Source organism: Phlebotomus argentipes, unplaced genomic scaffold (assembly GCF_947086385.1).
Source record: "Phlebotomus argentipes unplaced genomic scaffold, Phlebotomus argentipes genome assembly contig_75, whole genome shotgun sequence".
NCBI lineage: Eukaryota > Metazoa > Arthropoda > Insecta > Diptera > Psychodidae > Phlebotomus > Phlebotomus argentipes.
The window spans coordinates 1,323,476-1,341,035 of NW_026776170.1; the positions used below are offsets into that span (position 1 = coordinate 1,323,476).

At 38.9% G+C, this 17,560-nt stretch overlaps 2 protein-coding genes across 2 annotated transcripts in view; both read right to left on the reverse strand.

Annotated features, from left to right (window-relative positions):
* Nucleotides 1-10,286, reverse strand: part of LOC132257089 (twitchin) — a 46,565-nt gene extending 36,279 nt beyond the window's left edge. The window contains exons 1-16 of the mRNA XM_059753819.1: nt 10,183-10,286; nt 9,384-9,798; nt 8,109-8,293; nt 7,902-8,046; nt 6,712-7,051; nt 4,730-5,031; nt 4,379-4,646; nt 3,638-4,008; nt 2,108-3,177; nt 1,906-2,043; nt 1,346-1,786; nt 1,079-1,183; nt 601-921; nt 427-549; nt 320-352; nt 122-262 (exon numbers count right to left, since the gene is read on the reverse strand). Coding sequence (XP_059609802.1) covers nt 122-262; nt 320-352; nt 427-549; nt 601-921; nt 1,079-1,183; nt 1,346-1,786; nt 1,906-2,043; nt 2,108-3,177; nt 3,638-4,008; nt 4,379-4,646; nt 4,730-5,031; nt 6,712-7,051; nt 7,902-8,046; nt 8,109-8,293; nt 9,384-9,696 — 4,296 coding nt within the window. The 5' untranslated portion in view covers nt 9,697-9,798; nt 10,183-10,286. The remainder of the gene's footprint in view (nt 1-121; nt 263-319; nt 353-426; nt 550-600; nt 922-1,078; nt 1,184-1,345; nt 1,787-1,905; nt 2,044-2,107; nt 3,178-3,637; nt 4,009-4,378; nt 4,647-4,729; nt 5,032-6,711; nt 7,052-7,901; nt 8,047-8,108; nt 8,294-9,383; nt 9,799-10,182) is intronic.
* Nucleotides 10,287-14,368: 4,082 nt separating this feature from the next.
* LOC132257005 (RING finger protein 11) lies at nt 14,369-16,343 on the reverse strand. The gene is made up of 2 exons (XM_059753668.1): nt 16,064-16,343; nt 14,369-15,352 (listed from the first exon to the last, which is right to left on the reverse strand). Exons 1-2 carry the CDS (start codon nt 16,172-16,174, stop codon nt 15,032-15,034), a joined length of 432 nt encoding a protein of 143 aa, XP_059609651.1. The 5' UTR covers nt 16,175-16,343; the 3' UTR covers nt 14,369-15,031.
* Nucleotides 16,344-17,560: the final 1,217 nt, after the last annotated feature.

Consider the following 17,560-nt stretch of genomic DNA (forward strand, 5'->3'; position numbering starts at 1 on the left):
GAATGATCCATATATCAGCATTTTTATTCCAAGTAGGGGTGTTCAAAACCAAAAGTTTTACTTTTTAAACTTGCTGAGGAATTTTACTGAAGAGAAACGACAGTATTCGTGATTAACATACCTTCTTTTGTTTAGGTACGTCAGTTTTCTCGTATTGTTCCAGCTCAGGCCGCTCATAATCTGGTATTTCTGGCAGATCTTCGTAAGCGCTGGGCTTTTCCTTTTTCCCTTTAACGCCATTCACCTTCAATTTGATTTTATCCTTTAATAAAAATCGACTATTATTTATTGAGAAATATAACTATGTGATCGATTTTACCTTTGGTGCGTCTTCTTTGTGTTTTTCAGAAATCTAAATATGGTGTGTGCGAAACGCAGGGAAATAATAAGTGATCTAGAAGGAATACTATTTACTTGTTTACATACCTCTGTCGTTGAAACTTCTGGGACCTTCTTAAGTTCTACTTTTTCTTGTAAAGCGTCTCCCTTCTCTGGAAGTCCCTTCTTTGGTATCTGCAGTCTATTTTGTTCTTTCTCATTCTCGGACTCCTACGCGAAAGTGGCATCATTGATGGTATTTATAAGTTTTTATTTCCTTACCTTTATTATGGGTGCCTTGAGTTGGTCTTTTTTCTGCTCAGGTTTGGGAATCACGTCGAGAGTGGCCTGCTTTGCTTGTGCAGTCGGTACAATTTTGGACTTTTCTACTTTGCTTGGTTCAAATTCTGTTGGCTGATACTCTTCAAGTTCGGGTCTATCGTAATCTGGTATTTCAGGTAGGTCCTCATACTTTTTAGCTTTTGGTATTTTCACTTTTGCCTTCTTGGGCTCTTCTTTTGGCTCTTCTTTCACTTTGGGTTGAACTTTCTTCAATCCTCCTCGGATATCTTCAATTTTCTCGGCCTGCTTTGGTTCCGCTTTCTGGTGCAAATAAGAAAACAGAGGACTGTGCATAAGTTAGGGTTTAGGATAAAGGATTAGGATTACACGAGAAGCAAAGATCTCAAAAGTGACAGAATAAACAAGCGACAGAAACAGACTAGAACATGAGACAAAGTTGACAGCACATGGAGCCAACCTTCCCGTTCACCATCTGTGGTTTGAGAGGGGTCCTCAGCTCTTCAGTTGATTCTGCAATTTCCGCCTCTTCCTCCTCATCCGGGACATATTTCATGGGATCGTACTATCGTAGTTGAAAGTTAGTGAGAAAGGGCTCTCTAAGGTGATCAGCATATAATCATTGGGAAAAGACATAGGTTTCTAGGGTCAGTGGAAAAGACAACACAGAGTGGAAAAACCTACAGAGGATAGAGAAAGACAAATGTTCTGAGTACTGTCTTCTCACCTTAACTCGAGACTTAAGGGCACCAAGTTTGTCTTGAGGTTTTTCATGAGCTTGCTGGGGTTTTACCTCGTCCACTTCTTTGAATTCCTCCAATTGTCTCAATTCAGACTTTGGCTTTGGTTTATTCTTAAGGTTCTTCTCGTGTTCTTCCTGCATATTTTGCTCTACCTCTCCTTCAACTTTGTCATCAGATTTGGCCCCAGAAATAACTTCAGATTTTTCATCTGGTTTCTCTTTAATTTTTTCTTTCTTCTTTCCTTCGGGCTTCAACTCTGGTATATCATCGGGCTCAATAAACACAGGCTTAGCCTGTTGCTCGTCTTGAATCCCAGAAAGAGGTTTCTCTTCCGTATTCTTCTCTTTGGCTTTTTTTGTCTTTTCTTTGGACTTACTCAGTTCACTCTCATGTTTATTTGCCCTACCCTCGTTACCCATGGACTCCTATAAAACAATGTCTGTGCAAATTTTGGAACAAACAATGGGTGATGTGCCTCAAGTGAGGGCAAGTAAATTGGGTTGGTGAGGGCATTGAAAAAAGTGCTAGTGACATTTGAACTTACCTCCTTCTTCTGAATACTCAATTTCTTCTCTGTGCTCTCTTCTTCTGTCTGCAGTGAAGATCGACGAGACACCTTGCCATTCTCTGCAACGATCTGTTCTTCACGTCGAATAGAGGTGCGTCGTGACTGAGATTTCATCTGCAAGAAGTGTCGACAAATAAAACATTATGGTTGACCTGTATAATATTATTTATTGACTCACTTCGATAGATTCCTCTGCGAAGTCGTCACTTTCAGTTGTATCCTTCACGTCTTCAATAACTTGATCCACTTTTTTATTTGCTTTTGCTACTTTCTGTTCTTCTTTTGGCTTCTTTTTCTCTTCTTCAGCTTTTCTTTCTCCTTCTAATTTTGTCGTCTTCTTCTTTTCGTCCTCAGCTTTAGTCTTCTCTTTCTCAATCTTCTTCTCTTCTTCAGTTTTCTTTTTCTTCTCCTCAACCTTCTTTGTCTTCTCCTCCAAAACCTTGTTATTTTCATCAGATTTTGTCTTCTGCTCTTTGGATTTTTTCTTTTCTTCATCTGCTTGCTTCTTATTTACTTCCTCTATTTTTTTATCAATTTCATTTTCCTTCTGCTTTTTCTCTTCGACTTTCTTTTCTTCAGTGGTTTCCTCTGTTCCTTCTTGTTCGTCAACGTTTTCTTCTTCTTCTTCTTCTTCTTCTTCTTTTTTGTCCTCACTTTCTACTATCACTTGTGTCACTGATTCATCAGACCCGTACTCATTGATCACAACCACACGATATTTGCCACTCTGACTACTATGACTTTTGCTTACACTCATTTTTGCCGTGGTACCATCAAACGTTGTACGAAACTGTGAATCACGCACAATCTCTTCATTCTTATACCACTGAACCTTAACTCGCTTGTCTGCCTGTTTAAGAACAGCTGACAACTCCCACTTGACGCCTTCTTGGACACGTACAGATACCAGTCCACTCGCTAGCACCGGTCGCTCTCCCTTGTCTTCCACCAATACATCTTTCAATTCTACTGTTTGCGAAGTGGCTTCACCGCGCTCATTGCGCACTATTACGCGATAGTTGCCTTTGTCCGTCTCTGCTACAGGACATATTTCCAGCTGCACCGAAAATTCACCTTCCTTTGTAGACTCTACGCGCACTTCATGCCGATTACCCTCTTTGAGTGGAGAGTCCTCTTTGAGCCAGGTCACTTGCGGTTTAAACTTCGATACCACAGTGCACTCAATTACAACAGTCTTCTTCTTCACTATTTTTATGAGTTTAGGCTTGTCTTTTATCACAGGAACAACTGCAAAAAATCAGACGTTCATTAAAATTATTCTTATAATTAGCTACAACACTTTCTATGCATGCTTTATTCCAGAAAATAGTACAGTGGAGGCAATAATCTCAATATTCACTAGTATAGCCACAGTGAGCGGCAATGCAGTGATAAGTAAGACTTAAAGATCTATCTGCAATTTACCCCGAGAATGCAAAGCAGAACTTTGTTTTGATTCATAAATTGAATGATTTGTCCCCGTGTTCTGATAAAAGTGTTTTCTCACGAACAAACACTGTTTCTAAAACCTTTAGTCCGCGCCAAGAAAAATATAAATCTTTATTACAATTTTGGAGCAATACCGATATGTCTAAAAGTTTAAAGCTATAATTTTGGATATAAATGGAGTGTTTTTAAATTTGTATTGCATCAAGAAGTTTATCTAATGTCATCTGAATTTTAACTTTTGGTTTTTAAATTTACTTACTCTCGATGTTGAGCGTAAGATTAGCGTTGAGTTCGCCGAGTGCATTTTTGATGTTGCATCTGTACAATCCTGAGTCACTAAGCTCTGGCTCGGTGAGAACCAACTCGATATCATACTCTTCGCCCTTCTTCACCACACTCATTTTAATGCGATGATCTTGTTGTACTGTCTCGCCGTCTTTTGTCCATATTACTGAAGGCTCTGGGTTTGCCTTAACACGACATCGCATTATCACCAATTTACCATTATTTTCCGACATAATTTGTGGTTTCTCCACAAATGTGGGACCATCGCCTTCAGGTTCTGGCTCGGCCTCTATATTCAGGTTGAGATTGGCATTGCTCTCGCCAAATTCGTTCTTTACGTGACACCTATCAAATATGGAATATAAATATAAATATATTTAGGAAAAAATCTCCACGAAAATTTTATTTACATATGTATGCATTACGAATAACAAATGGTGACGCTATGAGACAAAAAAAACAACTTGGTAATAAATTTGTTTTAAATCGTATTTACAGTGGAACTTTTTCATACTTGTAAATGAAACGGACAAGACCCAGCAAAAACACTAAAATATTTCTCTCAACGTTCCGAAACTCTTATTAAGTTCTTATTTTAACGCTAAATGGAGAGAGGGGCACACATTGTGGGCTGCATAAAAAAGGTATCAAAAACAGCGACGCCCAGCTTTTCTTTTAAATTAGATTAGATTAGAAATATAATTGATTTTGTTACCTGTAGGTTCCACCATCAGGTGATGACGGGTCTCGTATCTGGAGTATCAAGTCGTATACGTCTACTTCGTCAGCATCTGTGCTTTGGGTACTGCTAATGGCCACCTTTGACGACTCAGTAACGATATCTTGCCCGCGATACCAGGTGACATCCGGCTTGGGCTTAGCCCGACATCTGCACTTCATAGTAATAAGGGACCCAGACTCGTTTGGAATGATCCGTGGCTTCTCGATAAAAGAAGGCGCAAAACCATTTGGATCGTCACCACCTGTTACAAATATTTAAATTTGTAACCTTGAAGTATACAGTAGGCACAAAGCATCTAAAGCAAAAGCAAGTGCACGATTTTACCTTGGAAATTGAGAGCAATATTAGCATTACTTTCGCCATAACTGTTGAAAGCATTGCATCGATAATTTCCGCCATCTTCACGCGTCGGATTCGATATTTCTAAGGTAAGTGTATACGTATCACGTGAAATAGCACGCCGAGACATTGTGATGCGTCCTGTATCAGAAATAGGTGTGCTGCCGCGGAACCATAAGATATCAGGTACAGGATGGGCTTCGAGAATGCACTCCATGATGAGAACATCGCCCTCCTGCTTTATGGTAGGTTTCTTGGGAAAGCGCGGAGATTTTCCATCTGGAATTCTGATTAGGGGCGTCTTTGAAACATTGTCTATCTAAATATTCATTTGCTGAAATAATTCATATCAAAGTACAATATTGCCCATTAGACTGTTTATTTATATCTTGCTTCTCCCTGGTAAGAGTAATGAAATGCGAGTATTCTACTCGGCAATCTGATTTTTATGGTAAACACACAGTGTTTTACGGCGAACTTTTGTGCAATTGAATCTCTCTCTACGCCGAGCGCTCCGTGCATTCTTTTCTTTCCCTTTAAGTTCCAATGGAAAACAATAAAAGAAATGTGGTGTCTTATATATCTTGCGGTGGCGTTATAAAGTTTGCCGCCTAGTATTCGATAGAGCACAATATCACATGCTTTCTATCGCGATGACGCTGCGATAAGATTTTGAAAAAGCTGCCGTGATTTGTTCAGGTAAGTACACTGAGTAAACCTATAGCCGTATTGAGTTCATTCAGCTCGAAAGGCATACTGTGCACTGGCTTATGACAGTTTTTTGGCGAAATATTGATAACTCATTCATCCGTGAAGGAGGAAATCCTATTCAATTAATTTCCTCTTCATTAGCCACAGATTCGGGATGGAGTTGATATCAAAGGATTCACACGGCTAGATTTCACTTTCGTCTCCATACCAATCACATAAAGGATCCATTAGAACGACCATGCGGGAATTTTCTCTCAACTCAAGCAGCAGTACTCGAGAAGCTTCAGCGGCAGTTTTAGGATCTCCTCAGCTGAGTAATTTGCCCATAGCGCGAATATCACGATCACTCAATATGTTCTTCGTGGCATAATAATAACAACAATAATTTTATTTGTAGTTCATGCCAATGTTTGCGTATTAAACAATTATTAATCTCATGTGTCACATGAGAACACTAGAAACCGTGACACTAAAAACACGAGCCACTTCATCATTGCCTTTGTTCTTTTGCTGTTCTAAAGAAAGGATTCTTTTCCTTGGACTCTAATGAAATTTAGTAGCCATGATTACAAATGCAATAGCGTTGCGTGTAGCACGTCTTATCACCAAAAACTGATCAAGAATTAATTTTGCGACATTGGTAATGTCATAAAGTGCAATAATAGAAATCATAAAGTAGAAAATATAAGGCTAAAAAGAGGTACAACACCTCTTACTCGGAGAAGTCTTATCATATTGATACGAATAACACTCGAAACAAAACAATTTGAAATGGCAATTGACACGATGATATCCAATGAGGCAAAACATCCGTCCATGGAGATATTGGCCCTAAAGCTCCTCTTGAGATACGAGAATCATGACATTGAATCCAAAGCTTTCATTGCTCGAAGAGATTTTGCACTTTAACCTTTTAACTCCTTAATTAATTGGAAATAAGTCTCACTAAATCTGCGCTTATTTCATTTTGCTTTTTGCTTATTTTGCTTTTATTTTGTCCATGGCGAAAGAAAGCATGTGAAGGGCCATACGTGCAAATAATTAGTGTTAATTTCTATCGTCTACAATTTGTCTGGAGAAAACTCATCCAAATAAAAATATCCTATCACGTTACTAACATCTCGTATCGCCAATACTCTTACAAGGCGGAAACGAGAGTTTACCTCTCATTTGTAGCTATAAATTATATGATTATAAATTTATCAACTGTTTATGCCCAATAATGTTTTTGAAAACCAATGAACTCATCAACTCACTTTGGTTTATCTCCCCCTTCGAAGTTAAGGTTGATCGTGGCCACGCCCTCGCCATGTTTGTTGCGGGCCACTGCCCTGTACTCGCCACGATCCCCATTTACGACCCCATTTATCTCCAACTTAGCTATATGGTAGAGCTTTTGGTCTGGCTCTAACGTGATGCGATATCGTCCGCCATCCCGGACCTCTTCTTTGCCATGGTACCACAGCACCGAAGGCTTCGGATCACCAGCACAGCGGCAATCAAAAGTAATTCGACCCCCGTCCTCTGATTGCCTAATTACAGGACGCTCCGTGAAGGTAGGCTTTATCCCGTCATCCGGCACGGGTGCTTCGTCGCCTGAAGAAGGAGTGAAGTTAGCTTGTCCCCGGATATATCAAGTTGTCACTGCGTTGCTCTAACTAGCGATCATATTACCTGTGGCGACGATTCCATATCGTCATGTCATATAAGCATAGGAGATAAACGTCTCCAAATTACCACAGTCAGATTGACAAAAATTGGTAGGCAAACTATCACATCGGTCATGTCATATTCAGAGGTGTTGTCTAAAAAAAGCAAAGGCAAATAGGCGTGGCCAGGACTTACAAAGCCTGAAAACTACAAAGAAAGTATAATATACGTTGCATTGCATGGATATGAATTTATTGCATTAGAAAAAGAACTAGTATAAGGCAAATAGAATGTCGGATAATCTCTAAAAATCAGTAATAAATCCAATAAGTCATTACTGAGCTCACAGTAGGGAGACATATCTTATACTAAGAAAAAGGAAGATATTAACCGAAGTTCTCTCTACTCATTGAAAATCTGTCTATACCTACTGACTAAACATATTGGAGTTTGTGTTCAAAGAAATCTAAATCATATAAAATTTAAATTCAATTAATAATCCCAGGAAAGAACAATCTCTGCTGGCCATACGAACGTATTTTAAATTATATTCTCAAACGAAAGTTGAAGATTCTGATTTTACAAGCATATTTTCTTCGAAAAATTTGTGTTTACAAATTCAAAAGCAATGAAGTCCGGGCAACGCTTAAGGATCTACGCAGGGTTTGGGCTCCTGGTAGAATTGCAAAATTGCAAACAAAACAGACAAGAAACGTTCCAAGACATTATAATAACGAAAAAACACAAGTTAGAGCAGCGCCAGTGTTCCAAGTTATTTATAAGGAGTTATACTCACTATCAAAATTCAGGCTGATTGTTGCATTACTTTCGCCAAGCTCGTTCTTTGCTGTCACCTTGTACTTTCCCGCATCCTCTACCGTAACATTTTTTATTTCCAATGCAGCAAAATAAAAGTGACCGTCGTCTTTGCTAATCGTGGGCTGCAAAAGAAGCGGAAAATAGTTTTCTTTTTTTCTTAGTAACAATTACCTTACCCCCATACCTTATGTCGTGGAGTTTCTGATACAACGTTGCCATTATGTGACCATGTGACTGTAGGTTTAGGATCTGCTTGAATTCGGCACTCAAACATGAGTCTTTTTCCATCATCTTCTTGTCGTATGGCAGGTTTCTTTGCAAACGTAGGCGCTACACCGTCGATTTGTTTCTCTTTCGGTTCATCGGCAGCTGTAAATAATTTGAGTGGGATTGAACAAGAAGTAAGAATGAATCATATTAGCTGGGATTTTCATAGACAACTACTATGTGTTATCTTACTCGAGAAACCTTAAAACACCGAACCCCAAAACTTAGTTTTGGGGCACTTAGTTTTGGTATCCAGCAATTGTTCAGGTCGCCATACGCGGCCTGATATGAAACATTGTCTGAAATCTGCCAAACAGCTCTTACAGCTAGGCAGCAAAACTCTCCAATTTGTAATGAATGGATGAAAATACAATACAATACAATAAAAATGAGAAATTAGGTATTTTGTATAGATGTGTACGAGGATGCGCATATTTTTCAATAATACAACACATTACATATTACTGTAATATTACAAAGTAATATACCTATGTCCAGACATAGTAAAAGTTTAGACTTTTACGAAGTTATCTTGTTTTACTAGTTTCTGATTGCACCTATCCCTCAATACTGTTTTTATCGATTTAGTGCTAAACCATTAACGGTTTCATTTGAAATATGAATCTGGGGAATATTCTCTTTTAAACCGTTATCTTCTCTATCTTTCAACGTTAATTTTTGGATTTAGTGATCTTGAGTCTGTAAAATATTTTTTTATATATGATTTTGACATATTCCGATTTTTAGAATAATAAACTGAAAATTTGTCTTGGTGCCGTGTGCTGAATGAGGGAGTTTAATTCTCGCCTCACAGCCGAATCTCTGGCCCGTGCCTCCCTTTCTTTCTTTCTTCTCAGAGATTCTTACGTTATGAGTCGGAAAGATCGATGTTTCAAGGCGTTACATGTCTACCTTAAGACCAAGCTGCAATCTTTACACGGCCATGTAACGAGGACCTCGCACACATCGATCATATATATTGATCGCTTCGAGCAGTACCGCGCACATGCATCACTATAGGCAATGGCTAATGTAATGTGTAAATATGCACCACTGTGAGAAGCAGTGCAATAATGAAATGAACTTGTAATGCAATGTAAAAGAATGCTTGCATTTGTTCTGAATGTTTTCTGCAGCTTTAGATCACAAAATTAAATATTATGACACATAGAAGTGTTGTAATTTTACTTACGACTAAAATTAAGATTGATAGAGGCCGCCACTTCGCCCATTTTGTTCTTTGCTCGAACGCGGTATAGGCCTGCGTCGCCTTCCACCACATCGTCAATGTCAAGGATAACGGTGTATTGTTTGTCGTTGAGCGGCAGAATTTTAAATTTAGTCCGCCCATCCTCAGTTAGAAGCTGATCGCTGCGCAGCCATTCGATTTCAGGTTTAGGGCTAGCTGCCACCAGACACTCAAATATCAGACGATTGCCCTCATCTTCCTGCCTGAGTTGCGGCTTTTGCACGAAACTCGGGGCAAAGTCATCAATCACACCCATACTTTACTCTATAGTCCTGTGTCCTGGGTGTGATTGGGGGTGGGGGCGGGGACACAAACACTTGATCTATATACACACACAACTGTCCATCACAGCAGCAGCCTGAAAAACGCAGCGCGTAATCAGAATTTAATAATAGCTACCACATACTTATTAATAGATCTCATGCCCGACATTCCGATCGCGTGCGCATTTGAAATGCGATATTATGTGATCACGTGGTTATCATAAGATTGTCTTAAGACGCCCACGCATCGCAGAACATTAAACCTTCGAAACCTATTAATAGCCCTGCATACACAGCTTTGATGGCTCAAATTACACAAGATTACTATGTAGGCTATTAATAGGTTATGGTCACTATGCAGTCATATCCCGGTCAGTCGAGCGTTAGCTTCTACACTTGAAAACCCCAAACACCCATGGGACGACGCTACAAGAGGCTCCACAACCCCACGGATATCTATTCCGGAACAAGAGACCCACCACTCTACTTCGTTATCGTGAGAGAAACTGAAGAGATATGCTAAGCAGCGCTTGTGAACAGCACAAATCAACAAATTTGCGTGCGCAGCCTGATAGCTTTGGATTGGACGAACTGAAATGGAAATGGGCGCAACATATGATTCAGAACCATTATAACATTCCTATCTCATTCATTCAATCGAATATTCGCAAATTTCGGAAGGAAAAATATGAACGTGGAAAGTAACACATCGGAATTTACAAAGCGTTGCACTTGGTGAATTGAAATATTTGAAAACATTTGAAATTTATATATATATATATATATATATATATATAGCACTACTACTCGTATATAAATTAAAAATTCTCTGACTATGACAAAACCTAAATTTACTGCCTATCGCGCTATCGTTTCCCCTATTGATCTTTCTGATTTTTGATCAACCTATTGATAGGTACACTTTAAGGTTGCATGTTTACCCATGAAACTCTAGGAAATCTCAATTTCAACATACTCATTAGCTAACTTAAAAATTTATAGCATTAATTAATGTAGTAATGAAGATTTTTGAAACACTAACGCTTTCTTTTTAATTAACAAATCGACTGTTAGAATTTTTACTGTTCAAAAATATCAGAAGGCAATAAATTGCTCCTCATTGTGAAATAGAAGGCAGCAATCCTCACTCATACACAAACACAAACATGACAACGCGTCGCGTTCGCGTGTATTTGGAAGCAGTTGTGAAAAGCCAAGTAATTTCATTAGAGAATCACTAGCCAATTTACTACCTTCAGCCCGGAGTTTACCGGGAGTTTTCTGATTCAAATCTGCAATTTTACTATTATTAACTCAGTCACTCTCGTTACTATCCAGTTAACAAACATGTTCCTATACAGGCAATTATTATAGGTCCAGAGTAGGTGCATTTCGGCTAGGTCTCGTTCCGTTTTGTCTATGAATAGGGAATCAAACACCATATTTGGACTTTTTGTTTTTGCCCCAGACCACCTACGTCCTGAAGATCTATACCGGACCTAAAATTTTTGTCCACGCTGTATACATTCCATATAAACATTATATATATATATATATATATATATATATGTGTGTGTGTGTGTGTGTGTGTGTGTGTGTGTGTTTTCCCATGGTCAAAGATATCATCTTATTTTTTAGACAATTTGGGATATATTTGGTGACATTAATTGATGCACAAATTCTATGAAAATCCTGAACATTTCTTCTAAATCTAAATCTATATTTATATATATATATAGGTCCATCCTTGCCCATATGTGATCAGGATGCTTTTATCGGCAGCTTCCGGTCACAGTAATTTCAAACATCGCGGAAGAACATTTTTTAGGACAAAAACGATAAAAGCTCTAAAACATATTTTTCTCTTAAGCAATATATTTTATAAAAATTTTTTGTGCCATAAGCTTTTTCTGAATGAATTTATTTTAGAAGTCTAAAGATACCAAAGCTCGTGTCTGAAGCTTCAAATTTTTAAGAGGCATAGCCTGAGAAGGTTCTACGGTCTTGTCCTGAACGTGATTTCAACGGAATTACGGTTACGGATTAACCACGCGCTGGAGAAACTGCATGGTGAACGGACATTGCTGCTTCTATCAGGGAGAGAAGAGTGAGATGGTTTGGACATCTACATCTCATGCCTGACGAGTGAATTCCCAAGAAGCTGTATTTTTTTTTAATCGCCTACTGATGAGTTCATTTTCAGTACGCTTAGATTAGATTAGAAGAGAGGGTGGTGCAAGAACTCTTGCTGCACTGCATCCAAGCCAACTAGTCATACAGATTCTCTCTATATAGTTACCTTTCAGACGGTATAGCTTTGGCCTGTGACTTTCATTGATTTCTTATTTTTATTTTATGTCATCCCTCTCCCCCGTTATTTATTTAGATATTTTAAGATATTTATTAGTGCGACAATAGGACAAGGTGTCCTCTCGGATACAAAAGAAGTTATATAAAAAAAACAAAGAAGTTTAAAGTGCAAACTTATATGCGAGGAGCTGTGACGGTACTTTGGAGTATCAGCTCCCTCTTCCACTCACGCGGCAACATGTTCCAAAGGACAATTCCCTCAACAAAGAGTGAATTGTGGAGAATGCGACTCCTCGATCTCGGCACACTGAGAGAGGAAGACCTGACAGACGATCCGGCAGCCAAGAGCTCCACAAGATATCCAGGCGGGCCCATAAAAAGTAGCCGCGAAATAAAATCGACGGCTCTATCTTCAATGTAGCTCAAGACTGGCGTGCCCAGTATCGTGCTCTGATAAGGAGATACATGATCAAATCTCCGCAAATCATGGACATATCTCAGACAGGAATTTAATGCCTTTTTCAAGTGATGACGGGTCTCCATGCTAGCGCAGAAGAAGAGCTCCACTCCATAGGTGAAAAAGGGAACTATAAGCGCTCGGACCAACAGGAGTCTGGTGCCACTGGGTGTGAAATATTGGAGGCGCCGCAACGTACGCAATGTAAGAAAGATCTTCCTGCAGAACTCGGAGACATGGTCTGACCAAGTCAGTGAACTATTGAAAATGACGCCCAAATTCTTGACTCGATCAGAGAAAGGAATGACTTCATCCGAGAGATAAAGCGGAGATGGGACAGGACGTCTACTAGGCGCATGAACGATTAGGGCCTGCGATTTTTTGGGATTGAGAGCAAGGCCATTATCAGATGCCCACTGAGTGGCCCGGCTAAGATCATCGTTCATTGCCTCAAAAGCAAACTCGGGGGAATGAGGGTCCCCGAAGCAATAGATCTGCAAATCATCTGCATATAAGTGATAACCGCAGTATCTGAGACACTGCGGCAACTCATTAATATACAAGGAAAACAAAATGGGTCCCAGGATGGAGCCCTGAGGAACACCACTAGTGAGATCACGAGGCGATGAGGAGGCATCACCAGACCTCACTATCTGTAATCTGGAGCTCAAGTAAGAGCGAAGAAGCTGCGAAGCAGTACTGGAAAAGCCGAAGCGGTCAAGGAGCTTATGGCACAAGTTATCCTCTGATCTTTCCCACTCAAAGGCAAGGCTATTCAAGTCAGCCAGTCAAATTCACAGACTAGCAGAGCTTGGCCTTGAGCGTATTTGCAGACGATATCGCTATTTACAAGTGACACTAGTCTAGTATTGTGCCCATCTATAAGTAAGGACAGATGCGAAATACACTTCCACAGAAGTTTCTACTTCAGTTGGAACATTTAACAGCAACCTTACTTTGGGCTGGAATTTTATATTTGCCATTGAAGGGCTTAATATTTTTCGCATCTGTTGTGTTCGATCATTTGCAAATGATGGGGATCGAACACACGACCATGACGCTTAGCTTTCGTCAGCCTCATTACTTGGTTGAATTGCCCTCGCCTGACCCCTTTCTCAGGTCTTCAACTCTCGTTGTACCAGACATTACCGTCAGATCACGCAAAATGGAAATGCGTTCTGGTCAGAACTACGGTCCTTAAAGGGGCACAAATTAGAACTCATTCCACAACGCGAAGCAGTGACTGGAGGAGATCGGGCGCTATGCATGGGAAAGCGTTGATAAACTTCCGGTAGCCAATAAATCTGATCTAAGAAAAATGTGATGACACAACGGGTAATCGCCAGACTCACGCACGCGGGCAATTTTCGTACAGGCATTCTCATGACTCTATGCATTCACTCTAGATAAATTCATTCAGGATATCATATACAGAAAATTCCCATTTCATTATTCACTTCATAAACACTTTGTTCAGGTAATAGAATTTTTTTTTGTTATCTAAAGATAAATGTCAAATAAATTTCCATGTTTTGAAAACACCAATTAATTTTGTACAGAAGAAACTTGTAACAAAGACTTCGTCTAATCCTCTGAAAAATCGTTTAAAGTAATTCAAGAGTGGTCATATAATTTTTATCACTAGAACTTTTTGCTGATTTGATGGGAATTTCGAGCGATATTTTTGGCCAATTGTCTACAGAAATCAGCTTTCATAATTTTTTTTAGTATGAAACTGAAATTTTGTCGATTTTAATTTGGTCTTTAATTTTAATATATATGAAGAATTGTTAGATTTTTATTACTTACTGTGACAAATGTATGCCTCGATATTTACCTATATGTTCTCTTCCCATTTCTCCACTCTTCTCTTTGCATATCTCGCTGTCTGTTGTGATATTAGAGACTCAATTCTCTATGCGAACTGTGTTACTTTTATTTAAAAAATGCTGCTATGAAATATGTATGCAGGTATAAAATCTGTATATGTATTTTTAGATAATTAATTCGTAATTTGTTGGAAGCAAAGAGCACCGAAAAGTAATTTAGAATGGTTTACGCTTATATCTGGTTTTTAAATTTACGGTTCAAATTTTTTCACGTATCCTTTTCTTAAAACGCGCTTCACGATTCTTGCTAAAAATAAGTATGTGTACTGTAGAACCACTTATGGTTCGGCGAGTAACTGTCAATCTGTCACTGTTCAAACAAACCTGTTACGAAAGCATTCTCTATTGGAGCAAGACATATCTTTCAACGGAAAAATGAAGGCACCTAAATAATTGGGTAATAAGAGGTCGTATTTTAAATAAAAAATTTGATTAAGAAATTCGAGAGGAAAAAATCCATGTGTTCTAATGCGGTAAAAGAAGGGACAGGTCGAATTGGAATATTTAACACTTTTTTTTAGTCTTTGTGTACGTTAATATAATATACAATTTTTTACACCACGTATCATAACTGAAAGTAAAAGAAATATACCCAAGAATATCCACATTCTATACTATATGTGAGGCATTTTTCTCATCAAAACAACTTGTGGGATTAATCACAGCACAGGCCTACGACTCGTAACTCGTGAGTAGTGCAGCGTCTACGGGCTCCATGCACGAAGGGCACGTGAGGCTTCTCATCAGCCAGTCGTCGATACAAGCAACGTGGTATGTGTGCATGCATGGCAAAAAACGTACCGGATCACCCACCATGAATTCTGCCATACAAATTACACACTCGCGTGCCTTCTTACATCCATCGTAGGGTCCAATGGGCAGATGCTGGATTAGACCGATACGTTTTGCGATCTTCACTTGCTCCTCTTCTGTGAGATGCGTCACAGGTCGACTCACGTTTGGTGATGGATAAAATACGGGCTGAAGAATTTCCTGTTGAAGTATGCAAAAAATAAAAATTATTTCTCAAATGACTGATACATGATTCCGAAGAACTGTGATGCAATACATGTGTAATACAGAAGGTATAGTTTAAGGACCCACTGGTTATTAATGGCCTGTTGCGCTAGGACGTGGCGCTCGGCATGACTGCGGTGAGGGGCGAGCTCTTCGCCAATGACCTAGGCAGCTAACTCTCTACTTTGCAAAAATGAAATATTGGAGCACAGTGATCTCAAGGTTACAATCAGATGCTCATTGTTTTCCTCAAAATGATTCTTTTACCAATTATTTATTGATAAAAAAAAATACACTATCAGTTGAATACAGAGTTAGTCTAGCCACTTTTCACTATTTGAAGTTAAGAAAATTTAAAGTTCAGGAGAAATAGAGAGTAATTCTCCAACATGTTGACATGATTTGGCTCAGTTAGACAAAGACGAGTGTCGGTCAGTGCACCTATGAGTGAGTAAATGGAAAAATTGCACTCAGCTTTTGGAGCGTTGAATCTATACAGACAATATGCAAGCAATTTCTATCGAAAATCGCTCACAGCAGCCCATCGACAAATAAGTGTCTTCTTAATTCTTCTTCTGCGACTCTCATCCATCTTGGCCATCCTTGAACCAAGAACAAATAGCCTCCCTTTAGGCACTCTGTGCCATCATTCGACTATTCTTGTTCCGTGGATGCTTCATTACTTACCGAGTACAGAGGCACTGGTCCCAGTTGGTCTGTGAGCTCACGATTACTCTCATTGCTCCCACGTAGCAGGGAAATGTCGTCCTGTGTAGACCTTTTGAGGCAATTGCCCATGTTTTAAAGTGGCGCCACTTCTAGCACCACACCGTAATTTGGGGGGCACAGCCAGGCATTTATTTCACCACTCAAGAACCGCAAAAGTTTGTTCGATACGGGGGCCCACAGAAAAGCTGCGAAAATAAAAGCAAAAGTCTTCGATAAAGTTTTTACACGATTGACGTAGTCAAACTTTTGACACTATATTCCAGTTGCCGTTCCACATGGAACGTAAAGGTTTCAAGCAATGGATACGCGTCGGTTGTCGATGTGAAACCATCCAAAACCGTCCGTTGTAAGGACAATCGGAGGGCAATAATACCTCACTGACTTCTGTCCATGAAAATGGTGCAAATAATAAATGTTATAGTTTATGATTCCCATTAAATGTTTTCGTTCTGGTTTTGCAGATCAAACATATACAGAATAAGTCACCGGTGCCCTTCCAGATTATGGCTCATAGAAATTTCAAACCCTCATTTGGTTTACAGAAAAGTTTCGTTTTCGTATTAGTAAAAAAAATTCTGTTCTAAAACCTCGTATTACATGATTTACAAATTTGTTTCTGTATGCCTGAAAATGGTAAAAATTCCATGATTTTATTCCAGATATATTGCCCGTCGCGCCCGATGATAAGGACTTTCCTAATATTTCAGGAAAGCTCTTCACGCCGCGTCAAAAGTTTTACGCATCCAATGTAAATTCTCCATAAGGATTTGGAACAGAAAGGTTTTCTTGAAACCCTTACGTTTCATGTTAAACAGCAACTATGATAGTTGTGCATTACAAAACAGAAGAAAAATTCCTTCTGGAAATAAGTAAAGTATTTGTAAATAACGATCTCGTGTTGCTTCATACTCAAAAATTCCATTTCCTCCGTATATAAAGATACACGCATTTGTAGTTTAAAATTGGGTAAAAGTTCCTTACTTTTGATGATGGACTAAATCAATTTAATTTCTTTTATTTAGTGAATATTACATTTATAATTCACATGAACCTTGAATGGAACTCCAATCCGATCAATAGTGCTCCGATTTCGTTCGAACATGTTGACCGATTTGTAATTGTCAAAATTCGCGCTAATTTTTCTCTTCTTTGCCTCTGTTGTTTAATCCTTTCTTCACTTCACACTTTCTTCTCTCGTAAACGTTTTTTAAACAATACATTGTAAAACTGTCAGAAAGGATTTAAAGAAACCTTTTGGGGAGAAATTCATTGACGCTTCAGTGACAGAATTGCAGCTAGTAATCAACAAAATTTTTTAAGCCGATTTTAATTAGCTAAAACGTGTTATAACCACTAAATACACCATTATCTTCTGATTTAGACTATTTTCAGTCAAAATAAGCCTTAACGTTTTTCCGAAAAAAATTAGAAGAAATCATTGCAAAAATCATCGGA

Coding starts and splice junctions, on each gene's coding strand:
- LOC132257005 (XM_059753668.1), bottom strand. CDS start 16,174: ATGGGCAATTGCCTCAAAAGGTCTACACAGGACGACATTTCCCTGCTA. Junction 15,353..16,063: donor GACCAGTGCCTCTGTACTCG/GTAAGTAATGAA, acceptor ATACTTCAACAG/GAAATTCTTCAGCCCGTATT.